The sequence below is a fragment of the Leptosomus discolor genome, chromosome 9 (assembly GCF_034619465.1).
Source record: "Leptosomus discolor isolate bLepDis1 chromosome 9, bLepDis1.hap2, whole genome shotgun sequence".
NCBI classification, from domain to species: Eukaryota; Metazoa; Chordata; class Aves; order Leptosomiformes; family Leptosomidae; genus Leptosomus; species Leptosomus discolor.
Window position 1 is genome coordinate 6,364,521 of NC_141399.1, and position 27,750 is coordinate 6,392,270.

At 39.3% G+C, this 27,750-nt stretch overlaps 1 protein-coding gene across 1 annotated transcript in view; it reads left to right on the forward strand.

Annotated features, from left to right (window-relative positions):
- TAFA4 (TAFA chemokine like family member 4) overlaps positions 1-15,168 on the forward strand; it is a 50,289-nt gene extending 35,121 nt beyond the window's left edge. The window contains exons 3-4 of the mRNA XM_086470205.1: positions 5,521-5,676; positions 15,017-15,168. Of these exons, the coding sequence (XP_086326331.1) occupies positions 5,521-5,676; positions 15,017-15,168 (308 nt within the window). The remainder of the gene's footprint in view (positions 1-5,520; positions 5,677-15,016) is intronic.
- Positions 15,169-27,750: the final 12,582 nt, after the last annotated feature.

Below are 27,750 nucleotides of genomic sequence, written 5' to 3' on the forward strand. Positions count from 1 at the left end.
AGTCTAGAAGATGGTGTGTTAATTTTACCTTCCAAGTGACTTTTAGCTGCTTCTCTTGAGAAGAGCTGTCACCTTTAGAAACACCCCGTCTCCCCTTTCCCCTCAAGAACACCTCATGAGCTGGCGAGGTTCTCATAAATATGTTCAGTAAAAAAAAATGAGAACAATAGCAAATGTTATTTCCTTTACTATGTGTGTTTTTCTAAGAATATTTGCCTCTTGGTATGTGCTTCTGTTTGTTTGTATATTCATGTAAACAAAAGCCAGCATGAAATGAAGGCAGAACACATGATGTACTGGCACCAAGCTTTTTAGAGTGCTTTCCTCTTCCAAACAGCATCAGTGCTGACTTCTAAACTCACTTGTTTCTCTTACCGTTGTCTGCAATATTAGGTTCCATAGCCATTCATCTTCCTATTGACAGACATCCTCTTACCCTTTAAATAAATGATGCAGTTGATTTTGTGCAGACAAAGCTTGCTGGTTTTGAGGCTTACTGAAGAATGTGCTGAGCTAGGGTCATACTGTTCTCCTGTCTAGATGTACTGCTCTCCACAGTACTAGTTGCTTTTTCCTCATCAAAGAGGGCAGCTTATGAAACAGATAATAACTTCCTTTAAATGTGTCTTTTCCATATGTTTCTTTGCTAAGAAATTAGAAAAAGAGGAGGTTATTAATGATTTCTGATAAAGGCATGCTGCGTGCATGTATATTGCATTGAAAGAGTACTCCTTGGGAGTGATTAGAATTAGTCACAGAGATGAAATGGATGTGGACAGAATTGGCTAGCAACCTTCTGAAAGCCTTCCTCTCTCTTTGATATTTTCCTAGTAGTTTTGAAGTACATCACTATGATGTTTGATATTTTATTAACAATAATTGTATTTCCCTCTCTTCATTTGACGATTTCAAAGAGTTTTGGAAGCATTAATTGCATATCTGCCCTCTGACTTCTGTGACGAAAGTGAGAATAAGGTCTTGTCAAATATTTTAGTTGAAAAAATGTATTAAACTGAGAATAAACAGTTCGGTGGTGATTATTCAGTCAACGCTACTCACAACACTTGTGCTGGCTTGTAATGTGCAAGCCTAATAACTTCCTAGTTTGTACTTTCTCGTTCTTCAGAGGTGATGACTCCGCCTTTGAAAAGTGTGAAGGCTGCCTAGCAGCTCCACACAGTCTGCCGTCTTCTCGGCTGGAAGGCCCACAGATAGCAAGGAAACTGTCACAGAGCCTTTGTGTGGCCAGTCCTTGAGGTCATTAAGAGGCATTCTGGACTAAGCACCTGAGGGCTGTTGTTATCTGTAGGTATCTCGTTATGGGAGGCAGCAAAATTCACAGCAGGGAGTGTCCTGGATGTTGCTTCCATTAGTGAGCCCTGTGCCGTTCTGTCTGTGCCCTGTCTGGAGAGATGGGGAAGGTGTCCTTAGGGAACTTGAGCAGCGCTGGTGTTTCTAGGGAAGTTAAGCTGTAAAGAGATTTGGATATGGAGAGAGACGCGTGTGCCAAACTCCTGATCAGAGGTAACCCAGAGCACCATGATTTTCGACATTCATTCTCTGTCCTCCACAGCGCCTGGCTGGCAGAGCTTCCCTCTTCGGTATGCAGAAGGCGTTCTACGACAGGAACCTTTCTCTGGTACTGTTGCCGATAAAATGTATCTCTCCTTGGAGAGTTTTCTTATTTAAACGTGAAGATGTAACTGAATTTCAACTGCAAATATTGACAGCCCTTAAGTTGCAGATCTGAATAGGTTTACAGGTGAAGAGCTATGAATTTATGGGCTTGTTATAAGTGAGCCCCAAGGGGCTTTGATCTCCACAGCCTGGCTTTTGCCATGTCTCTCATTGCAGTTCTCCCTGAACTGGCTTTCCTGATGTGTCCGGCATGGAATTCACTTACTGTGATCTTCACACTTTAAAAATTCTTCAGTCCCTGCTCCACTAATGCCTTGGCTTCCTGAGAATCCATTGCTTATAAAATATTTTGAGGCTGTTCTTCAGTTTTCTTTTTTTTTTTTCTCTCTCAGCTGTGCCTTAAATGTACTTTAAACCTGAGATGAAGGTTTATCTAGTGCAAGATGGAGATTAAAATGTGCGGGAGAGTGTTCTTACATACCTCCTTTTTGCTGCCTTTGGGCACCTTCATGTAGATACAGCAGGTTTCAGTAGACCTAGGCAGAGAATAGGCTGAGTTGGTTAGTTTTTAAGATATTCTGTGAGTTTTCTTAAATCTGAAAGCCACTCTGCGAACCGAATGCTTGTCCTCTAGATTACTGAACACTGAGAAAAGCAGGACAGAAAGCTAGCATGATAACACTCAGAGTTTGTTCAGCATCTGTTCACAAATGTGTCTGAATATTAGGAAGAAATGCTTAATAAAGTGAATAAAAAGTGTTAAGATGTGCGTGAACAAGCAGGAGGAAATATGGACGTGAACATGTAGGAGGGGAAAGACTATTACAAGGGCAATCCAATTAATGCAAATGATGCATGCAAATGTCTTTGGCTTTTTAGTACCTTTCACTGTTATACTCCATAAGAGCTCCACGCTAAGGACAAGGGAGGAGAGCACTGTCTTCCTTTCCACAGCAGAAGTACTTTCAAACCTTAGCCTCCCACCCTCGGCAGCAGATGACACCCTCTCTTACCTGTGTAGCCTAGAACCATAAGTGTACAGTAAACCAGCTACTAACCCAAAGGCTGCATTCATGAGGTAACTTAATTTTACCTTCTGCAAACGTGTGTGCCTGTTGACTCCTGGCACTTCAGGGAAACACTGTCACTGCTTTAAAATTCAAACAAGATAATTGAAAGTGAGCCCCAGGTTTTTTGGGCTGTACGCTCAGGGCCATCCTGTTTGATTTATTTTGGTATTGACTTAACAGGGCTGTTCACCTAAAGGAAGCAGGATTTGAGCTTGAAAATATTGATTGTTGGAGCTGGATCTAGTCCATCCTTATGATGTACCTTCTGAAAAAATGGCTTCTACTCTTATCTTGGCACCTGAGGTTTGGTGAATAATGACTTTAATTAAAAAGAAGACCTAGCCACTTGGTCTTTCAGATGAGATACATGGCAAACTCAAGTATGTGGCCTGAGCAGTTCCAAATTTTTGATTTTTCTTCCCTCCCTTATAAAAACTCTTTCTCAAGAGACACTCCAGACTGTGACCTTGCTCTCCTGAAGTCAATAGAAATTTTGTTGTTGACTCCAGTGAATGCAGGACCACCACTGTAAACACTGTAGGAAACCAATGGAATTTTTCCCTGTTTACTCCAAAGAGTTTTTACTCAGGCTGTAGATCTAATAAATACAGTCTCTTAAATTACCAACCTCATTTTACAAAATATTTTCTGTCAGAACCTCTGGCCATCTCCTTATTCTCTCCAAACATTGTCATAGGAGGTGTTCTGTGGAACAACACTTTGGGAGGAAGTGGCATGGCCAATTTGATTTCTCTATTTGTGATTTGTTTTCCATATTGACTTACAGAAAAGCTGCTGTCCTACAAGCTGGTAGCTGTTTTCATTTTTTTCATGTTTATTATGCTATGGATATTAGGTACTTCCATGAAAATGCACAGTCTGCCAATAAACTCATTACAGTAGCTATGTAAGGTACTTTTATGCTGTCTTCAACATTTTTCCACCTTTCTGTAAAATACCTTATGCATTTTTCTGTTGTAGCATATTTTGCTTAAAAGTACAGTGTAGCTTTTTCCTCAGGAAAAAAACCCCAAAACATCTCTGTGTATATGATTTCTTTTTACACATTAAGTGCACGAATAGAAGGCTAAATTTCCTTTCCAGGATTGCATATACGTACTTTCTTGTCCATTGAGGTGGTTGTGAATACAGATTTGGCAACAAAAGTCAGGGAGCCCTTTAGCTGTGCTTAAAATACTTGTGACAACAAAACACACACAGCAAAGGAATGTTGCCAAGTCAATGTTTTAAAAAGTTATATATATATATATTTGGAATACTCTCCATTTTTTTTTTTTTAAGCCCCCTTAGAAGCCTAAATTGCATTGCTAACTCTTTTGAAGGTTAAGTTTTCCCACCCAATCAACTCATAAAAATTTCTGCCCCAAAAGACAAGTGATCTTAATCACTCAATAAGATTTCACCTATAAGGATGTAAGCCTGGCTGTATTGCATCAGACCAAGGCGTTCTCTATCTCAAAATCCTGTGTCTGGTATTAGTAACAGATACTGTAAAAAAAACAAAAAAAAAACACCCCACAAACCCCAAAACCCCAAACCAAAATAGGGCAACCATGGAGTAGGAAATAGGACAAACCTTTGGGTTTGTCTGTTTCTGAAGAGTGCTCTCCCTTTCACTATCCTTTCCCTGGTCTGCTGTGCCTTTGATATCACCCACACCTACACCGTTATCTGCACTGTAGTCTCTTCTTGTATAAGGAGGCTGTACTGCTTTGATGGTGAATATTTTTATTATTCTCAGCGTTGTCTCTCTGTCTAGCTCACTTATTAACAACCTCACCCTGTTCTGTAGTGCTGTTAATTTACAAGGTGCTTTACAAACATAGATAAGAGCCATCCAAGGCTCTACTCTAAATAAGACGAGACAAATGCAAGATGAAGCACTTGAAGGCTGTTCAGGAAAGTGAGGACACGGAAATGACTTATGCAAAGAAGAGAGGGGTTTTGTGAAGTGGGGTTTCTGAGAAAGGGTTTTAGGCAGGGCAGAGAGGAAGTTTGCCAGTGGAGGAAAATGATCAGGCATAAGGAGCAGGAGAGCTAAGATGTGAAGGCAGGAACAAGGAAAGGAGAGGAAGGGAAAAATAAACTCAGAGAAATAGGGGACAGTAAATTGTGAGGAAAGGCACTTCAGAAGAAAGCAATAGGATGGAATATTTATCACAGATTTCTTCAAAATGGTCTGGGAGGGAACTGAATAAATCCATATAGTTTGGTGGTTTGGTTTTTTTTTTTGACAAAACTTGACTGTCTGTGATAGCTTTTCAGCCTACCTTGTTCTTAGCCTACCTGCAATGATAGGCATAGCACGCAGTGCTTACATGTTGTTGTGTTAGAAAGTTTCCCTACTACTTAAGATAAGTCTCCTTGCATTAAAATTTATCCTGTACAATGTGCCCATTTATGAAGGGAAAGAATAAATAAAAAAATATAAAAATATAAAACCTAATGCAAGACAGGAAGCCAAAGGAAGGAGGAGAGTGCCTGTCTCCGCATGTCTTCTTGTCTAATCCATCTAATTGACTACTCCAGTCTCCTTTACTCCCTATGGCTTTGCAAGGGCCAGGGAAGACTGAAAAATTGACTTGTTATAATGAACTAATCTTTATTAGTAAGAACATGATAAACTCGGGGAATAAGCCAGATCCTACAAGATGCTTTGCCCCTTTGGTATTCCTGTGATTTAAACTGGTGTTCCAGAGATTCAGTATCTTGTAGGACGGCATGAGCTTGCTTTTGCTTTATGCACTGATGTTTTGTTTTGTTCTCCGTCACTTATCTCTGCAATTATTAGGCCAGCACCAAGTCAAGCAAGGGACATGTGAAGTTGTGGCAGTGCATCGTTGCTGCAATAAGAACCGGATTGAAGAACGATCACAAACAGTCAAGTGTTCCTGCTTCCCAGGGCAGGTGGCTGGTACGACAAGGGCTCAGCCCTCGTGTGTGGAAGGTAAGCAGTCTCCCATTTACTCATGGTTCATTAAGACTGTTTGAGAAGTTTAGTCTCCTTGATTGTTTGACTTCCCACTGCCTCAAAAGCATAATCCTTCCTTTTGTTAATTTTGGAAACATCTCTGTGCATAAATCTGGGTGTAATTAATCCTCTTAATATATGTACTCGTTCATTTCATGTCTGTGCCAATAAAACTTAATTTTTTCACACAAGAATTCTCCTTTAAAACTAGTCTGAAAACAGCATAAACCAAGAAATCCAAGCTTATGGTGTTAACCCTTTCAGTTGTCTTTAGGCTTACCAGCTTGGCTAAAAATTCACTCGATAATAAATGCAACCCTAAGACTGGGCATGCAGATAGTGCCGGGACATCTAATTTTTGAGAGCTGTTTTCTAGATAAACGTTTCACTACTTTCTGTGCCTAATGGGCTCTTACTCTGGACACCAGTGCTACCACGATGCCCCACATCTGTTCAGTTTTGTGCATTGTAACCCAAGAGCAAGCATACCGCTGCACGGGACACAGTGTCTGAGCAAGGACACCCACCTGAGGAAGGGAAAATGTGGTACAGTTGCCCAAGGCCATCATCTTCCTGGGTAGATGCTGAAATCTTCACAGAGCTCAATGTTGCCATCCTTAAGCTTCTAAGTAAAACTCATTTGAAATTAAATTGATTATATATGCTAAAGCTAAAATCTTACCTCGATTGTGATGTTGACGAGGCATTCCAAGTCTATATAAAACTTGCCTCCCTGAGGTTCACTCTGCACCTTACCCCCACCATTTTCCTCTCTGGCTTGCCAACAATTCAGAAACTGTGGGTTACTCTTCTTCCTTTTCCACCAGCAGAGTCTATACCCAGGAGAGGCTGCTGCACTTGTTGTTAGCGTAGTAAAAAGTTCCTACAAGAAAGGGTTTTTTTTAAGAAAAAGTCTAAAAGTTACCCATTTCATTAATTCATAAGCAAGATCTTTCCATTTTCATTCTTTTTCACACAAAGCTGCAACCATTTCAAGTTAAATATAAAATAAAACCTTCCAAATCCAATTTTTAATCTAACATTCAGAGATATTTAGTTTTAAACATATAACTCTAAATACATGTGATGTCTGATTTTTTTTTTAACCTATTATCTGTTTTGAGAACCTCTGATTTTAACCTCAAATCTTTTCATGCCTTGTAATTGAGGAATACAATCAACTTTAACTGTGCAATTTATTAAGTAGTTTTCCTATCAAATCAGAAGTACCTTCTATATTTTTAGGTGACACCTCAAACAGCAGAAATACTTGTACATACAACAGATAATAAGTCAGGCATTGTTTTAAACTTGCTTAAGGATTGCAAAGATGACACTGTCATTCTGTGGTAGAAAGATATAAGCACATGATACCATAGAAGCTTGATTCAGTCAGTGCAAATAGTTGCTGAAAGAACTTAGTAGCTGTTTTTTCTTCAAGTATAGTTGAAATTAGATACAATAAAGTAATATGAATGTAAGATTTTGTTTCTAAAGTGGAAGCCTTTGATTCCCCCTCACCCCTTAGGGTAATGCTTTAGCATGCTTCGCTTATTTTTGCAAGCATCTGGGACTACAGTCAGTGTTCGATTGCTGTAGCACAGAAACTATAACTATCTTTCCTTAGCCTCAGGATTAGATATGTTTTCTCCCACTCTATACATATCCTTCAGTAGGCTTCTACACTGTGGAAGCCAGAAACAGTTTGTGCCTTGAATTTGCATATTGCAGGCTGATACAGCCTTTTCATTTTCTTTTCCAGCACCTTTTTACTAATGCAGGACTGTTTAATTTGCCTGTATCTTGCCCTGAGCTTAAAGCGAAGGACATGCCCAAAGCACCGAGTTACTTTTCTAACCAACAGAAGAGATTTTATAGACCAATTGGCTCGTAGTAGTCTTTTAAAGCATTTTCTTTGAACTTTAGGCCTTACCCAGTAGAAGTTACTGTTTACATTAGGGCAGCAATTGTCTCTGTGCTGTTGATCATGCATGCCATGCACGTGGTGGTCGGTACCTGTAGTTCCTACCTCAAATCATAGAATATCTCAGGTTGGAAAGGACCCGTAAGAATCATCAAATCCAACTCCCTGCTCCTCACAGGACTACCTAAAACTAAATCATATGACTACAAGCATCGTCCGAATGATCCTTGAACTCTGACAGGCCTAGCGTCATGGCCACTTCCCTGGGGAGCCTGTTCCAGTGACTGACCACCCTCAAATTGCTAATGTGCTAAACTGTGTTTGCACAAAATAAGAAAACACATTCATTCCGTATATGTCAGACTACACAATTTTTATTTTACATACATACATATTATACTATATGTACCCGTCATACACAGAGGGATGCTTTTACCTACTGTAAATCTTGGTAAAAGTAGCTTAATGCTGAGTAATTTTTACTGCAGATATGATTAAGTTTGTTCTATCTGGATTTAGAAAATATGTTCTGTTTGGATTTTAGCCTTTTTACACACACTCAAAAGGAAAATAACTCTGTGCAAGTTATGCTGGAAAACAACAGTCAACAGGATGAAATCAGTCTCTCTGATGTCAACATTGCCTGTGAACTTTTCGGAGTTTGCTTGTTTCAGCTGTTCAAAAAGACCATCGAAGCAGAGTAAATGGGATCATATTTCATGTTTTATGCAGAGTAGCAGCCTTTATTAAGCTATTGGAATGTAATTATGTTTTCCTTTCTTGACCAAACAAATGGATGGTTATATAATTAATTAATTAATATTAATTTTGTCAAGAACTACATGATGATTTTATGGAAGTCTGCTGCTTCTTGCTATTTTTAAATGAAGATCTGACTTCTCGTTTAATGTTAATAACCCATTAAATCATGAGTTGATTCTAGCTTTCCCTTAGGCCAAGCAAGCATATCACTGGTCATAGATTGTAGATGCTCCATGAGAAATTAAGACTATTGCAAGAAATAGATTCTCACAGAATGTGGAAGACTGCAAAGGTCTGAGACTTTGCTAAAGTCTAGACAAACTGTACTTGCCATTTTATTCTGCACTCGGACTTGACATTTAAGCAGCTTTCTGCTATAACCTATCTGAATTTTTTTTAAATTAAAAATTAAAAAACTAAAATTAAAAAAAGCGCCTTTCTTACTTGAAATTTATACATCTGGTTTTAGCGTTTCACAGGTTTTTAATTTAGTTGGGTATTTTTCCTTAGTGCTCTCAGTCTTGAAGCATATGGATTTCCTGACCTAAATCCCACTGGGTTTCAGTGACAGCTTGTTTGTTAATTTGGGTGGGGTAGAGCGTAGTTCATCAAACAGAGCTCCTTGTTGATGACTATTGGGCATTGTGCCCTTTTGCACATATAGGCCATGAAATGAGCTTATAAAGCCCATCATCATGTTTTTTAGGATACAGTCATAGGCCAGCTGGATATTTACATTTTGAAATAGGTTGACAGATGCTAAAGAATTTTACACAAGGTCAGATTTAAAGCAGCAGTTTATTGGAGCAGTACTGTATGCTAAGGCTAAGTAAGCCCTGCTCAGAGAGGTAGTGAATACATGTACCAATATTCACGGCTACCAAAATTTCAGGAAGGCCCCCAATTTGAGTCAGGTCAGAATGGATGTTTGTGTAATTACATTCAGGCATACACCTACACATAGAAGTGACTTTTTTTCTCATAATACATGCTAAGAAGGAAACTAAGTATGTATGTTACAGAAGAAATGATAGCTATAGGTGAGTTCCAACGAAAAGGTGTTGAAGTGATGCATAAAAGAAAGTTAAAAGCTACTTAAATCTTGCAAATACATAAAGTAAAAGCCTTAAGTGCTTTGCTACAAATCAGTCCTTTTGTATGTGGCACAGTAGTACTGTGTTGTGGGGCCTAACTGACATTTACAGAGTGCTTTTCAATTCTACAGTGTCTTTCATCTCAGAAACTTTAAATATTGGTAGTAGGAGAAGTACTTCATTTAAAAAGAAGGTTATGAAGGTGAAAATTGATGTTTGTTATAGACTGAGATCTTCTAGCATTTTTACAAGCACAATAAAATCACTCGTCGTAGCCTTGATGGGAGTACAGGGCAAGAACTCTTTGGGTCAGGATATATTTTTTATCCTTTGCCCATGCTACATGCTTAGATAAATGCATTTGGGATGATTCCAACAAGAATCTCTGTCATTGCTGGATTTGAACTTAGCTGTGAATGCTATTGACGAGCATTGGCAAACAAAAAAAGCAAGGCTAGTTCTGTACACATGCACACCTCATTTTCCTGGGGGTTATTTGAACTTCCAGGCACAGGCCCATCTGAGAAATGTTGCTGTAGACAAATTGAGCCACTAAAGTCAGGAAAAAGCAGAGCATATGAAAGAATGAATTTAAATATGTGAAGAGTACCACGCAGCCTGTCTACCCTGCCTTGAGTTGTAGCTATACTACTTGATTGCAGCTATAGAAGATTTTGCTTTGCAGAGGTCAACCTGTACTTCTGTCAATGCCTAAATTACATTTAAAGTAGTCATAAGATTTTGTTTACACCTATTTTCTTTATGGAAGTAAACATCCTTGAGTAAGTACCTCCAGCTTGTCTAACAGCTACTGCCAAGAAGATAAAGCATTAATAACTTTTGTCTGCAGAGCAGCTATCTTAGCTAAGTACAGTAAATGGCTTTAAGTAAATCATCACTACCCAAATCATCTTCCATCCAGGCAATTCTGTTAGTCCTAGAATTTATGAGGAGGAAAACTCAGATTGGAAAAAATGTGAATTGGACTAAAGAATTGTTTAAGAATTTTCTGTAGGGCCAAAGAGCTGCAATGAAGAAAAAAAGACAATTTTGGCTGAAAGCCCATCTGGGTTACAGACTGAAGGGAAGACAGCATATAGAAACAAGGAAAAAATCAATGCATAAGAAACAGATGAAAGAAGAAATAGCTGAGAAATTTCCCTCCCACTGTTTTTGAATGAATTTCAGAATACTTGAGAATTCAAAAGGGTGCTAATGCTGTGTCAGTATTCAAAGAATAAAAGGAAATGCACAGTAGAATGAGTAGTGTACTGGAAATTTGTATGGAAGAAAGCTTAATCCAGTGGATTTGTCCAGTCTAAAAACAGTATGAATTTGCTTGTTCAAGTAGAGCATACAGAAATCCTTAAAAAAAAATATTGTCCTGTAAAATGTGAAATATTGACGTTGTTAATGGTGAGGAGGATCAGTATGACAGTTCTCTGCTGGTAAGTAAGAGGATGGAGAGGTACTTTCTAACTTATTGTAATCTAAAGAAGGTGCTAACCAACATCTATGGGGGTTAAACTTTTTTGTTTGTTGTTGGGGTCTTTTTTTTTTTTTCTTTTTTTTTTCTTTTTTTTTTTTCTTTTTTTTTTTTTTCCTTTTTTGTTTGTTTGTTTTGTTTTAATCCTGACCCTGGGTAGTTTGAAGTCCTAACAAGCTGGCTAACAGATTTCTGGTCAGTTGTAATTCAAAATGTATTTCAGGGTGCTTGGGGTATCCTAGAAGAGCACTAGTATTGTGCCAATTTTGAGAGGATAGACAGCATGGTCTAGCTACTTGGGGACAACTGAGGCTGATCTCAGTCCTGTATCAGTAACTGAGAAGCTGATATGGTACCCACTTAGCAAGGAATTCCTGGAGTACAGATCACAAGAGTTCATGTGGCTTTCTGAAAGAAGATTTGCCAGAAACAGTTGATTTCATTTGCTGAGGAGTTTTCAAGACTAGTACAGGTAGTTTTTGGATTTAATACATGGAAGCCTGGGTTTTCCAAGTTACCTTGGAAGATAATGCATAATTCATTCAACTAAAGATTCGGTTACTGAATACATTTGAGGATTTAACTCTTACTTTTTGTAAACTATTTAGTTTCAAACCATATGCCATTGTGTGCACTGCTCAGTGTCAGTTACTTAGCATACCTCAAAACCACATCTCTCCCCAGAGCCATCAGTAGGAACTGGTAGTCGAATGGCACATACCTATACTGGGATTTCACAGTGCTGAGTTCTACCCCAGACACTCTGCAGTATTTTCAGCAGTGACCCGAGAGCAAATAGAGAATCTCTCCTGACAAAAACATGTATGGGTTTCACCTGGTGGGAAAGGAGTAATTAATGACAAGCCCAAGGCAGTCACACGGCGTAGTCCTACTCATAGGAAGCGGAACCTGTTTGAAACAACTGCGTTAATAAAGACAAATGCATTGTGGTGTGAAACTGGAGAAGTTCAATCAGCTCACCTTATCAGGCAGAAGATTGAAAAGTTACTGGATTGCAGCATGTTTGATACTGCAAATGAAGTATTTTTGGGAGAAAATGATGCTTGCTAACAGGTGCTGTAGTGTCGAGGAAGAAAGGACAATGAAGAGGAGGAAAACCAAGGCTGTGTGTTTCATCCTGAGACAGTTTAACTGTCAGAAGAAATGACAATGGAAGAATCTCTCTTTGCCTACTCCAGATTGGCTTGGAAGACACTGTGTAGCCAAACACAACTGAGGGCACAACACAGCGAACTGCATGAGGCAAGATGAGATGTATTGACACCTTTTGGCTTTATTCTCTATGAACTGTTTCCATGGAGTCACGTTATCTAGGGAGCAATGCCAGCAGAAGATTTATTTCTGGCAGGGTTTCTGGCTGGTTTCCAGCAAATCAGCTGGCTAATGTCAGGCTAAAGCAGTCTCCTCTTCCCTTCACGTGGGTGGTTGTGTATGAGTGACATAGCTGCTCTCTTAGAAGAGTCATTTGTTGAAACCTCTCCAGAGTGCCTCAGTCTGAAAAGAACAGGAAGCCTTTATATCCTCCAGTGACTTGCACAGTTGCAGGGACAATGGTAGTTAAAGAACTCTAGCTATGAAGATGAGCCTAAGGCTCTGATGGAGAATTTTAATGGACTAATCTCTGGGGTGTGTTTGACACAAACAGCTACAGCCAGTTAGGACATGCAGATTAGCAGAGTGGACATTACAACTACAAAGAAATTTGATACAAAACGGATATAAGAATTAGCAGATTGGTACAAAAAAGAACTGGGAATTTGCTGGAAGCTAACGGAATGAGATCTGTATTAAGTGTTTCAAAGTGTTGCCATTACTCTGAGAAGTATCTGCACAGAACAGAAATCAGTCAACAGAAGGGTAGGAGTCACTTTCTATGAAAATGTCTAAACGAGAGATGAACAGAAGGTGAAATACGCAGTCTACTGAAGAGCTTGTGGATCTTGTTCAAGTTACAAATGGACTCAGAAATGTTTCCCATTCATGTCTGTGCTTGTTTTAGTGGAAGATGGTACTGCTGGAGATGATGGGCCACCTTCACTATCTTCAGTTCCACATGGTCAACATGGACCAGGAAGCTGCATGGGCACAATTGGTCAAGAGTGCTGTGTGAACCCACCCCTGTGCTGCACTTTTGGCCAGTCAGCTTATGCTTTTTTTTTTTTTTTAATCAGGTGTTAGGAGCAAGTTGATGCAGCTTGTATAGATAAATAAAACCTGCCATGCTTGGTGCATTTTCTGTGCACCCAAAACAATATGAAAAAAGTTTGATCTAAGGAGTTACCAGAGTAACTGAGGCACAGGGGATTCTATGTATAGGCAGGAGACAGGTGGGTGTTCAAAGTCTGAAGCTGAACTTATGTTTTTAGGGTAGCACTAAATATATTAAAGCATGTTCACATGTCAGAGTGCACGTGAAGTCTCAGCAGGTCACCTCATCCACACTCACAACAGCACGGTGCAGAGCTGTGCAATGCGTAGCCAGGCCTCCCAGGAGGCCTCGCTGGCTTTGAAGCAGAGCTCTGAAGATACAGCTAGCTGGCTACCAGGATCTCCTGCGTGCTTAGGGACCTCTGCACATGCCCTCAGTCCTCTTGAATCTGGCATTCTAGACTTGCTTGTGTTTACTTGAAATAAATGTGGTATAGAAATTGAAACAGGTTTAGAAAGCATCAGAGAAGAAACAGATAAAATAGATGACTGGACCTCTTGGTTGGAAACCGTCCCTCACCTCTTAGGAAGCACGGTCTGGTTTCACCTGTTCTGTCAACAATCGATCAGCATCAATGCAAATGATTCAAGATACAAATGACTAGTGAAAGGAATCATGCATTTATTTTATAATTTTATGAGATAGAAAGAATAGTTTATAAAAGCCAAACTGGTGTTCCAGAAGTATGTTTTTCATAGTACTTTTCATGTAGGCTTAGAGAGAAAGTGCAAAACAAAAGTAATTGAATGAATGTTTCAGCAATATCCTGATGTCAGCTTGCCTGCTTGTCAACCTAATTTGAAGGTTGCAGAAGTACGAATCTACCTTGAAATTAAAAGAAAAAAAAAGTACTTTACAAGAAATCGACTAAATTATTTTTATTCATCTGTTTGGTATCTTTTAAAGCATACAATTCAATATTTTGTGCATGGAGCATTTTAAGCCATATTTTATTTTGAAATCCAATTTAGGTCATGTAAGATTGTGGACTGATATATTTCATAATAATTTTCTGGGATTTGATGAATCCCATGAACAATGCCATGCTGAGAGATGTGTGCAGATGTTTGCAGCTGTTTGTGGGAAAGTGTATCTGTTGTTAACAGCAGTATTATAAAGTCATGACTACGTTTGTAAAAGTCACAAGCATGGCCTTATTAATGGAAACTGGCTTAAGGGTAGAAAATTAATAAATTTGCACAGTTAAGGTGTACGACTGCAGTCTTCCAAAACATACTGCAAAACTGGCAGTGTAACTGCAAGTCAATTTTTGGTTAATAATCTAAATGTTTTCCAGTGGTTTCCACATTCTTATCTGCACTATTTGCTGGCAGACCTCACATGCTTACATCTCTGTGCAATTCTATTTTCTCACCCAGTGAAGGGAGAAACTGGCCTTTCTTCATCCAGTCTCGCATATGCATATCTGGGTTAAACAAGAAGCCTTAATTTCATTCCACCTTATAGCAGGTACTTGGCTGAAGCATGTAAATGAAGGAGGCAAAGTCATCTTTAGTCAGCGGAGATGGAAAGGCACTTCCAGAGGTCAGTTCAAATGTTGGAGTCAGCCTCTGGTGGTGCTTGCCTGTCTTCACCATTTACATATGGCATTTACCCTTCCGTGTGCTGGTGAAGTTTTTTAGCCACGTTTTTTGCTCAAACACGATCAGTGTGGTTAACAACTGAAACAGTAGCTGTTGATTCTGTCTTTTGAAATCGAACAATTTAACATTGCACAGATAACCTCTCTACTAAATACAGAAGTGAAAAAAAATAAAAGAAGATTGTATTCTCTTTCTCTTTGCTATTTCTTTTTCTAGCTTCTATTGTTCTACAGAAGTGGTGGTGTCATATGAACCCCTGTTTGGATGGAGAGGACTGTAAAGTACTACCAGACTATTCAGGTTGGTCTTGCAGCAGTGGAAATAAAGTCAAAACCACAAAGGCAAGTACAGAGATCGCCTATATTTAAAGATGGCAGTCTGCTGACAGCACTTGCTTATCGCATTGCATCTGCAGGTGTGAGAACCAGTACTGCACTCCTGAATGTTTTGGAAAGCGGTGATTAATGTAATTGTTCTCAGGGAAAAGTTGGGTCAGAACTGCCCCTTCACTGCTGGCCTGGTTAAGTTATTTGGAGTCAAACTGAAGAAAGCCCTGCTTCAGCCTTTAGTGAGCAAAGAAACTATTCCATTGTGACCGGTGCTGGAGGGATAATCGTGTTCCAGAATCAATTCTTCCACTTGCAGACTGAGTACATGGATCCAAGGTTTTTACCGGTGTCACCTAAAGTTAGATTCCTGTGCTACTGGAAAGCCCTTTTAGCTTTTGAAAGGAGCAGCCTATCTTGGGAGTTGTTGAGAATCTGCACTGACGTCAGTGGGAACTGTGGGATGCTGAGCACCACTGGAAGTCAGGCTGGTTCAGATAATTTCTAATTACAGGCCATCCTATAGATGGCCTGTTTTTTTTTAAAAAACCAACTTTGCTATGCCATCCTATTTCTTAATTAATAGCCGGCAGAGGGAAAATGTCATGTTCTCTGTCTGCTCAACAATCTAAAATGAGTTCAATGCATTGAAGTTCAACAAGTCATAGCAAACGGCATATCTAAATATATCATAAACCAGGAGTCTTTAGCAGGCAATAGCAGGGAAAGAGATACGCTTAGCTTTTCTCTTTACAGCCTCTTCTAGTTAGGAATGAATGTTGCTGATTAGGTTACAGCCTGAGTTAATAAGCAAATGCTGACACCGAATGCTGTTTAATAATGGCTGTTCGAAGAAGTGAAAACTGTCCCAATTTCTGGATGAAAGAGAGAAAACTAGATGTTTTGGGCAGCTGTGGTGTGTTATGGGCGGTCTAAAGCCCAGCTACAGACATTGCACGGTGGCAGGCTCACTGGGAAAATCCGACCAAATCAACCGGTCTGAAAAATCCCATTCCTTTTTTTAAGATCAGAGGAATTGTTGCAAATCAATGTTATTTATCAAATGCCAAAGATGTAATCTACAGTGTGCCTAGGTCGTGCTGTTCTGTGATGGGCACTACACCCGAATACTGACTTTCACACTCTAGAATCCATATGGGTAACTGGCAGTCAGCTATTGCAAGATATCGATTGCCCTCCACCTTTACGGTTTTTCACAGCCACTGACTTTTAACTGCTCATCTATAGATAAGGGGTGGTGGTGTAGCATCACACTGAAGGGTGAGACTGATGAAGCAGATGTTCTAGATATTGAATAACAACTTCATCTCTGGACATACCAGAAAAGAGCTGGTAATTTATACCAAAAGGATCTTACTGGAAAAGAGTAAGCCAGGGTTAAATATCCTTGATGCCTTCCATAGACGCTAGAGGGATAAAGAGTAGAAGAAAGAACTTCATGTTGGCATTGATGACTGAAGGCCTGAGGCGTCAAGTCCTCGTTCATGCAGCTGTCTCTTCCTTCCTCGGAACAGTTGCCTTTTAGTTCCTTGAGGTCCACTGACCACGTGAGTCATATTGCCTGTGTTCATGACTCTTGCTCTTAAACAGTGAAAAGGGGTATCCTGAGCCAGTGGGAATTTACTAATAGAAGGACAAATTTGGCATGGATCATTTATTTTATTATCCATGACAAATATTGCAACCAGCAAACTACAGAATATGGTGATGTATTCTGATGAGTTTAGGGATGTCGTTATAAAGCTGGAGTGGGACAAAATGTCCTGCCTGCAATTAGACCTGTGCAAATTCACCAACTCCAGCGAGTTTGTGTGGGTCTAACAGAGGGCAGAGTGTAACAAGATGAGTGCAAATGTTGTTTCATTAAACTCTTCCTCTGCTTTGCTGGGATGTGGAGTAATGCGTTTTGCATTGATTTTTATCACCGTGGGAGATTTATCTGAGGGGCATTTAATTGAAACGATAAGCAAGCAACTGGCATTTCTGCTTAGATGCGGATTACCCCACTGTATTGCTGACATGAGAACTGTCCATTTTCCTTGCATCGTTTTGTTTTCTTTTTGCTGCCCTGTGTTGTTTTAGATTTGAGCATGTAAAGGTAGGGTTGTATTTTCTTGTGTGTGTGGTTAGAAACAGCATAAGGGAGATCCTGATTCTGATTGGGGTCTTGGGGTACTGAGTATTGCAATGATATAAATGTAGATTTGAAAAATGAAGTTAGTGATTAGACATTACATGGAAATGACACAAGAGAGTCCTAAACTTTAACTAGCGATTGGTCATGTTAGAGGAGGAATTCCTTAAAGGGCAGATCCCTTAAAAAGGTGTCTCCGCTCCCCCGCCCCGATTGATTAAAAAATTACTTTCTGCTAGAAATGCCATTGTTTGCTGTATGTGTTTTATATGTGGATACTTCAGGAAAATAATTACTTTTTTGCTTTTAAATTCTTTGATTTTGACCTATAAAAGCTTTTCCCATGCATTTTCCTGTGTTGCTAGTAGTCAACTCTGAAAGCATGTTTTTGGAGGCTGAGATTTAACATAGCTATATCCTCAGTAGTAGTGACATTTCTAAAAGCTGAGGACTTGTCATACTGTCACCAAGATGTTGTACTCCTGTAGTTAGCTTTTAGTATTGTAACTTTCGAGAGTCAGTCTGAAGTCATGAAGCTCATGTTCTTTATTGGTCCAAGTAAGAAAGGACATGATTTGTCCAAGGTTTTGTGGGTGGGATTCACTGTGTCCAGCTGCAGGCATGTTTCCATCCAAGCTGGGTTGTTTAGGATTTTCCAAAGTCGTGCAGGGAGAAATGGGTGGTTTCAGAGGATGGCTGTGCCCATCCACAAGAGTATTCCCACAAGTAATTTCTTTTTGCTGTACCTTGAGGAAGCCCTGGGTGACAACCTTACATGTAGATGTCTGCTTACTAAGGCAGAAAAAGATGTGCTACAGAATCTGTCCTGGCATCCATATTTCCTCTGTGGGTATTTTGCCTGTCTTGTGGGTGGTTTTCTCTGTCTTCCAAGATATAGTTGTTGCACAGACGTAATAAGTAATGATAACTCTAGATTCTGAACAGAAGCTTGTGGCACAGGCAATATTGAACTGGAAAGAATATTTCCCTTGTTATAGAGAAAAGCAAAGTATGATATAACTTACTTTTTTATTTTAAAAACAAACCTAAGATTTGTCCAAACTCAGTTCAATCAACAAAACACGTACTAAGTGCATTATTAAAACTCTACACAAAGAGGACTGTATGAACGATCAGACCAGTTGTCCAAACTGTACAACAGTCTGTGTGTCTCAGTACTGGGATACTTAAATCAGAAAGACACAGCAAAACCCTTGTGGACAATTATAGAGAATGTACACATTCATGAAATTCTTCCAATTTAATAGCTGGCTTATGTCTAAAACAGTAGAGTTGAGATCCATTCCATATTGAATTTTTTTTCTATGTTATGTACCAGAGATGATCTCATTACCATTTAAATTTCTAATCAATTTCTAAAGCTTTCTAAGACCCTGGGATCAGTGCTAGTTGGGACAATGACTTCCATAGGTTAATTATACACTGAAAGAGGAAATGCCATTTAATCAATTTTAAGTCCTCTATCTTTTCATTTTGTGAAAATGTTGGAGTAACTTGAAGCATACGAAGCACATGAAGCACAAGAGACTCCTGATGCTATGCAATGTTTAGATGAATAGCTGAGTGGGACAGTTAAAACGTGAAAAGCTGAAGAGCTCGTATCTTACATCAGTTACCTCAGGGAAGGAAATAAAAACTTCTTTATGCTGAGTGTCTATTTAGTTTTGTAACACGTCTAGACACTGCAGAGCAGAGCTGACAAAGCTTTCCTCCTTGCAGGCTGCCTATTCTCATTTCCAGGATGGGAAATCTGACATGAGCCCGCCTCACCGTGTAGGCAAACCCCTGTGTTTGGGCACCGTGTGTGTGCATTAAGGCTTGCACATACATCCCTGAAGGACCTGACGTGGTTTGAAGGGGAAGAGACCATGGGGCTCTATGGGAGATGTGCTGTCTGGGAGTGGCTTCCGCTGAAAGAACATTTCATCTGCAGACTACGTTTTGTCTGATCCTTAGTGCCCTCCCGTAGGACGGACCGCTGGGAATGGGTAGCAGTTTGCATGATTGGTCTTTTGGGATGTGTCATACACTTGTGCTGTAGGCATTGGTGTTGAAAATGATGCTAAACAAATTAAAGTAGAACAAGATTCCATGAGATTCTGGTGGCAAATTTAATAGTGAACGTCCATTTCTTGACCTGGAAATCTCCCTTATACTATTGAATAACAGTATAATTAACGTTTACATACAGATTCTGTTTCTCTGCAAGCTGTGTGTATAGGTGTGGCTGGGGCAAGTTCATTCATGATGTATTCGTGTGTACAGTTCCTTTGCAGCAACAAAGCACGTGTTGTCATCCTTGTTTGATCTATTTTGTGTAGGTAACTCTTTCCTCTTCTTTCATAGGTAACACGGTAGCAAAGAATAAACCCGTGGGTCACTACCAGAACTATGGCATGTGCAACTGTTGCTTGGCTGTTACACAGAGACCCTTTTTTCTGATGATGCTATTGACTTAATTCTTTGAATCTGCAAAATTAGTCAGCAAAAATGACTCTACTTCTCCTTTCAAGTGTGGCTGCAGTTCCTGAACCTGGATTTTGCTATACAGAATGGTACATTTTAATTTCACAAGAAAAAGCAAGGAGATGTGATTCAATCTGAAATGCACCCTGGATTCCCAAGATATGTCACCTGGTAGAAATTCGTGGAAGCACACACCTGAACTTCTGTGGTGCATCAAGGATAAGACTTTCTTAATGACACTAAGAGATGTAAAATTGTTTTATGTGAGTTTAGATCATGAATGTAACCTATGGGGTCATAGAAAGAAAATGCTTATGTTAGAACTGATTCAGATGATCTTAAAGGTCTTTTCCAACTTAAATGATTATTTGATTCCATGTATTTGTCTGAGGTACTTCTCACATGCAGTACAACATACAAAGCTGATCCCAATGCTAAGTGAGTTGACAGGACAGTGTTAGTAAATTATGTCTTAGTGTTTTTTCAACTGTGATTTAGTAACTATCAAGGTTGTAGGAAGGCGAAAAGATGGAAGTTATGAATCAGTAGCAATTATGGTAGGGCATACTTTGGTTATATCTGTGCAATTAGATTTATTTCCTTAGATAGTTCTAGGTAGTTTAACTTTTACGTTCATAAGTGATGGCAGGAAAGCATGAGGAAGAGAGAAAATCTGAAAGTAGACATAGTTTTTCTTGTCCTAAAATAAATCCATTCTCTAGGGGAATAGCAAAGTATACATATTCCTTGCCTCTTTGAATCTAGATATGGAAAAGAATTTAGCCATTAGCTAGAAATATGCATTCAGATGCCTCAAAAAAAGGAGAGCGTGCTTGTACTGCATAAGGAACGCTTACTGGAAGGACAGTAATTTGTTTGGATTTTCATAGCTTTGGTTGTATCCTAATAGGTAACATACTTAAAATTCATAAACAAAATTCCAGATAAAAGTGAATCTTCAGTTTCAATTAGCTCTTGTTTAGAATGATTATAATAATTAAATGTCCAGTTCCTTGACAGACTGAATTTCCAAGTGGTTACGTTTTATGACACGTAATTGTTCCATATTATTGTAGATGCATTTCATGCTGTTTTTCTTATTTGCCTGTTACAGTTTTTTGTCATCAGTCTTCATAAATAGAGCAGTAAGTAGAGGTGAAGCTGTAGCCAGTCTGTTCCCCATTACATCATTTTGTGACTTAAGATGCATTGAAACAGACTGAAATGCAACAATGCAGGTGGCTGTCATGCAGCTGAACTGCTGCTGACCCAGCTGAATTCATTGTTAGGCTTCATGTAAATACTAGGGTAACAATGTACATCTGATTTTCATATAGACAGAAAAGCTAAAAAAAAAAAGTGTGTTGTACTAATTTAGGTTATTGTGCATAAGCTTTCTAGTTTATGGGAGAGATACCATCGGCGGTGTGAAGTTGTTCAGAGCAATAATCGTTAGCTTTTGATTTGCTGGGGTGAGTGGGAGTACTCAGCCAGGTAATTCCACTGAAGGCAGTGGTGGGAAGATCTGGCCCTGTGGTTTTTAGTTTCGATTTCTCTGGCTTAGTTCACTTTCAGTTATGTATTTGATTACAGCTGGGATCATGGTGGTCATTGTACTTGATAAGTAAACAGGATATTTTCCGCTCTGTGCTTGGACAGCTGAACAGTTGACAGACTCTGCTTGTCCTAATGAGCTCTACATTCCTAATATTTTTCCATTGTTTTGAATTTCTGATTAAATTTAAAATTACCTTTACTATTTCAACTGTTTCTGTGCATATGTATTCAACGATGTCATCAGTGAAGACTGTTTTCATTTCATTGTACAACGTTGATCCATAACTGGTATTCATTTAGTTATTTAGTTTGGTAAGCACTCTACAAAGGCATAGCAAAAACTATTGCTGAGATGTTCTAAGTGGACAAATGAGTTTTAGAGAAAATGTATTGTTTTTCTCTTTTTTGAAGATAAATACAAAGAAAAGAAGTTACTTGCCACTGGATTTGTGGCGGAGTTGAGAACAGAACCAAAACTTATGTCTAATTAAGACTTTCCCACTTAAGGCATGTAACACAATTACCCAAAAGGGGTATGGTGTGTTACGTGCCTTGCAATAGCCACCTGGAAGGTGCTTTCGCTGCCACAGAGGGAGGGGGAAGCTACAACATAAGTTTGATAGCATGAGATTATGAAATACAGCCCAAATGAATGACTTGCCATCCTAGATCTTCAGCCCATGACATAGATTTTATGTTCCTAAAGCAGCCTCGTTCCAGAGGATCTTGGGTTGATTTACAGCCTTTTCTGACTCATTGCACAAATGCTGTAATATATGCCTGTCTCTTTTTGGAGGATTGCTGCTTCTTCTAATGCTGTTGTCTGGCATCTGACAGCAGCATTGCCCTTCTGCTGAGCAATAGCAGAGTGAACGTCTTTGCTAGCAGCTCGGTTAGTAGAAGAGATCATCATCCCAGATCCTAGGTGTGTTCTCTATGTAAAAGACTTAGTTTATGTTTATCTATTTGGTCTAGAAGAGCAGTTTTTTAAGCAGCATACTTGCAATCTCTTAGAAGCCTCAGTTTGCATCCCCCTGTTAAGCTTCTATGGGGCTAAAACCCGTGGGTCATCATGCCCAGGCTTTTGTTTGGGCAGGTGCTGTCTCCTAGTCTGGTTCAGAAAGTGATCCTGTTGGCCTTAAAGTGGTCGTGTTTGCCATATAATTTCTAACTACGATTGTTGCAGACACTTACTTCTCTGATGAGATATTATTCTAATATCCAAGCCAAACTGATTCGTGTCCTGATTATACCTATGTCTTGCTTGTTAACTGTGTTCTTTTCTCCCCTCATTAGGATGACCTTGATGTATTTTCCTTCATCCGGGTGACATTTCAGTAGGCATAAAATAACCACGGCCTCTTCATCTCCTTTTTTTTCCTCTGCCTATCTTTGTAGCTCTCTTTGCACCCCTTGCAATTTGGGTGAATCTTTTTCTGAACAAGGATTGCCAGAAATACACTTTATTTGACATCTGCCATTGCCAGTTTCCTGGAGTGTCATTAGCACTTCCCCGTCTCTGCGGCAAATACTTCACTTTCTACAGCGTGTGTTGCCTTTGCCTTTTCCGTAGCTGCATCAGGCTAGTAATTCTCTGTCAGCAAGTGTTTGACTAATATTCTAGGCTTGCTTTTTTTGGCTCATGCCTCCTTGCTGATACTGTATGTTCTTACCGATTCTACCTCAGAGAGTAGCCTTGAAGTCTGTGCTGCTGAATATCACTCACTGTTTCTCTCCCAGGCTGAGGTCACCAGGTCCTGCCTGTTCCCTGTACTGAGGTTTCCCTTGTGCCTCTTTGCAAGGCCGTGGTTGAACTCTACCAAGACAGACTGGCGAGGAACTTCGTCCTATCTCATTTTGAACAGAAAGTGCCGTTGTTCAGTCTTTAGCCGTTTCCTTACCACCATCCTTATCTTCTCCAATTAGATAAGGAAATATCTGTAGTATCAAAATAAATACTTTGATATATAGATTAAACTTGATACATGGAATTATCTTTATCTAGGAAATAAATTATCTTAATAGAAATCACTGCAAGGTTTCTCTTGCATCCTACAATTGTTAAATCCATGATAGATTTTATTCCATTTTCCATTTACCTCTAAGTCTCTTATCTTCAAGGATTTGTTTTAGAAATTGTACCTGAAGAGAGTGAATGAAATTTTTACATTTGCTGTAAATTTTCTCAAAGGTTAGTTCACAACAAACCTACAACAATAGAAAACATCTTTGAAGACTAATGATTTGCTTGCAGACTGAACAGACCCTAAGGTAAGAGAACAGTCAACACTTCTCTCACAATAGACCCTTCTGTATCTATTGAAATATAGATGATCCTGTAACAAACTTTTAACTATTTGGGATAAATAAATGTCTCTATACTGTAGTAACGTCATTTAAAGGACTGTTTTTTGCAGCACAGTGTCCTCAAGCACTGCATTGTGGTAATAATTCTGGGCAAACTCACGATGGATATCCTCACCTTGGAATTTGGATTATGCTTGTTATGTTGAGTTCATGAGGATGGCTTTTTGAAGGTTATGGCTGCAGGGATTCTCACTGCATGGAAATGAGACTCCTACACCTGAAAACGTGGAGTATGGACTATTTTCCACTTCAGTTGCCTTAGTGCTTAGCTGAGCGACTAGACCCCCTTTGCAAAAACCGGGTTATCTCGACAATGATAAAAGTTGGAGGATTTTTCCAAGTGATAGCTTTGCCCTGATGAATAAGCAGCGTATCTCCCATTGGTTTTTGTTGTGTCTTTTGCTTGTCAAAGAGTTACCCCTAAAAAAAAAGGCGCCTAGGCAGTGTTTTCAGCTTGTACTTTAAAGTTTAGAACCTTGTATGAATATGTCTCAGTTACCAGATTTTTCTAATTTGGATGAAAATTCACAAAGGTAATAGGTTGAAATATAACAGCTTGTACCAGCCTTCAAGAGACCTTTTGCTTTTTATAAAGTACTGTAGCTTTATTGTTGTTATGGGGACAAAGTCACCCACCAGGAGAAGTTAATATTGCTGTTAAACACTTCAGGGGCTATTCTACCTTGCTCTGTGTGTGTGTGTGGCATCCTATTAATACTAATAAAAATCGCGTGCACTCAAAAGAGCAGTTTCGGTAGCATAGATAAAGAGTTTGTTATTACAATCGTTTATACAAAATGATAGCCAATGAAAATTTGCCAGAAAAATCACTACAAGCTACACTGAACGTGGAGGCTCAAGCCTGTGAAATGCTGTTTTACGAGCCCAAGATGGGTCCTGGAAACAAATATGGCTTTCTTGTCCTTTGAGATGTAGACATGAGGGAGGCTAAGTGGAAAGTCAACTCTGGTGTCACTCTTCTTGTCCATAACGTATGATGAAGAAAGAAGATTGTGTATTCATTCTCTGAACATCAGTCCCAGAAAGGCGTACAGAGACTTCTAAATCTCTTCTAGCCAATATAAGTGTTTTGTTTTGGAAGGTATCTAAGGGCGTGTTCGGATCACAAGCGACTAAGCCGTGTATCTTAACAAGATACTGGTCTTTACCTGAAATGCAGGTACTGTACATACTTGTGGTTATGGATTTATGAAGTAAAGTGAAGTATCTTAAACTACTATGAAGGCTGCAGCCCGGGGGCAGCAACTTTTAAAGATATATTAACTCTCTGGTTTATAGTCATCTGCCTCAGCCATAACTTGCATTATCTGCCAAGTAGTGATTATTCAGAGACATCGGATGATCCAGCACTAACAGCGACTTCTTCATTTAGGGTATAAAAGTTTTTCACATTTGTAAGTGAAATTTTGCAGAACTGCCTCTTTCCACTTAGATCTTGGTATTTAGTCGTTGAAGACTTCTCAGTAGAGGAATAGGAACACACAGGTTTTGTCCGCTCACTGGAGTTGTGTTTCACTTCGTGACAATCTATACTGACATGAGGTTGCACAGATTGGTAACGGCATTTACACAAAAATGTATAAATTGTAGGAATCCAGTATCCCGTCTGCTCTTTAATGTAGGCACTGGGTGAAGGTTTGGTAATCCCACTACTCCTGGCTCTTGGCTATAGAGTCCTTATTTGTGTTCTTTCCAATTCAAGGTTGTGGGTGGATGCACTTTCTTCACATTTTTTTTTTTTTAAAGTAGGAATCATCAGAGAGATTTTTCACAGAAGTGCCTCCCAGTCAGGAAACTTCTTGCTGAGTCTTCTGAGTAGAGAGAAAGTTTGCTTCAGACATGGAAAGGAAGCTGAGAGGGACAAGGTTTATCCAATCCCCTAAATGATCTCTCTAAGGAGCCGGAAGAGTAACAAGGTAGCACTGGTAAGATAACTCTTCCTCAAGATGCTCCATGTTATTTATATAAAGGATTATTGGATAGACTTTTCAAGGACAGTTGACCTGTAGCCTTCATAGGCCTGAGGCCTGAGAGCCACAATAAATGGAAAAATAGTTTTCATGCGTCTTAAAGGAACATCTGTCCATCAGTGACCACGAGAGAGAGAGAGAAACATTGCAAAAGTGGAAAAGTAGCCTAAAAGATAACAAAAAATTAGATAGAGAATCTGTATGTCTGCTGTATAGTAGTATGCAGATCCACCCAAGTTCAGTTTACAGAAACACGGTAATTTTTTCTTTACCACATTTTTCGACAAATATGCCCATTGCTTAAAATTCACTAGAACAAGTGATTTGCAAGCAAAACTGTCAGCTGTTTGCTTACCCTTTAAATTAAGTGGTCCACAAAGTAATCTACTACAGCGGTAAAATCAATGTAAAATGCATTACTCTAAGTCCCAACAAAATAAAATAGGTACTTTGTAAAACAGCACTGGTATTCGCGGGACTAAACTCCGCTGTCGCTTGGATTCATATGAAACTCCGGGAGTTGATGAGTTCACACAGGTCCAGATGAACGAACAATGATGTTCTTTACTCTATCTTTTGAAGATGTGCTCACAGACAGCAGGAGGCATTAGCAAATCCACAAGGAATACTGCAGGAAGAGTACAGAAATGGTACTGCTACTTAAAAAAAACTTTTACACATTTTTTGGGAAGTAATGGGAAAACGACATCATTCTACTTCAGGCTTTCGCAGCCTGTGGATTAGGCCCTACCCCTACAGAGGGCATAAGTGTGTAACAGTGGTCAGCAGTGATCTGATGGCTTGTTGGCAGTGGTTAACACACATTTATTTGAGAGAGACTGTGCAAGTTGTAATGTGACTTTGCTGAGTGTCTAAATATGTGTTTCAGATCCTGTAAAGAAGAGGCCATGGGGGCGCTCTGCACCCTTAGCAGCCCAGATTGATGGGGGGGAGTGTGTACGTGTGAAGAAATTGACCTTTCTCTTCACATGGTGCTGTGTCCCTAGACATTTTGCACACGTGCTACGAATTCATTCCAATTTTCTGACAGCAGGAAAATACAAACAATTGTGAAGGGGATGTGAATTCTTGCAGCAAGGGCTAAAAAGAGCATTTTTTGTCACTTAAAGTAGAGCAGACAAGGTAGCATATCCCACAGGACACTAATGAGCCACCTGATAACACCAAGTGCACACCTGACCTCTTGATACATGAAGCGAAGATGACAGATGTACTGTCAAAATACAAATCTATCAACTTCATCATGGTAATCTACCCACAGATGCTTTACAGTAGAGATCTGAGGGGAAACAAACATTTTAACTTACAGAGTAACCTTGTAAACAGGAACTTCTTACAAAAGACTCCAGTTAATAATTTATGAATTGTAGCAGTGTCATGAGAGAAGGATACTAAGCATTGATTTTTGGCATTGAATGACAACAAAGCCTATCCCCCAGTTTCCACAATAATGGTGCACTCACTGTTCTAGTGTTGGGGTGTATTGATATTCATAATGCATTTGCGTAAAATCCTGTCTCTCATCTTTTATACTATTCATTTTGTGCTTTCCATCTCTTTCCCAAATGTGTTGAGTTGCTCCCTTAAACACACAGACTTCTATTCTGCAAGTGCGAAGCATCTCAGAGTCACTTCAGGACTCTGATTTTTGCTCTTTAATTAGCTTTGTAAAGAGTTTGGTATTTAGAACAGGAATTAATTTTTTTTTGCTGTTTATAAGTAATTTGTTGTGACCTCTCCAAATGATAGCACTTGCCCTGTGTGAAGACAGTTAATTTTCCAAGATGTGACAAGCATAGTTTTTAATTAGATTGGGGTAATCATGTCAAAAAAGGAGCTTTCTTTTATGAAGCACGTGGATATTTGCATTCTTTTAGCAAATGCTTTTTTTTTGTTTGCTTTTATGATTGAAAATCCAGCCTAGCAATGAAACAGTTCTGGACTGCTGGAGTTAATGCAAGTGAAAAAAAATTGAGCTGTTTATATCTTTCAGGACTCTGCTCACAGAGCTGTATTCATGGTACAATATGTTCATCTGCCATGAAT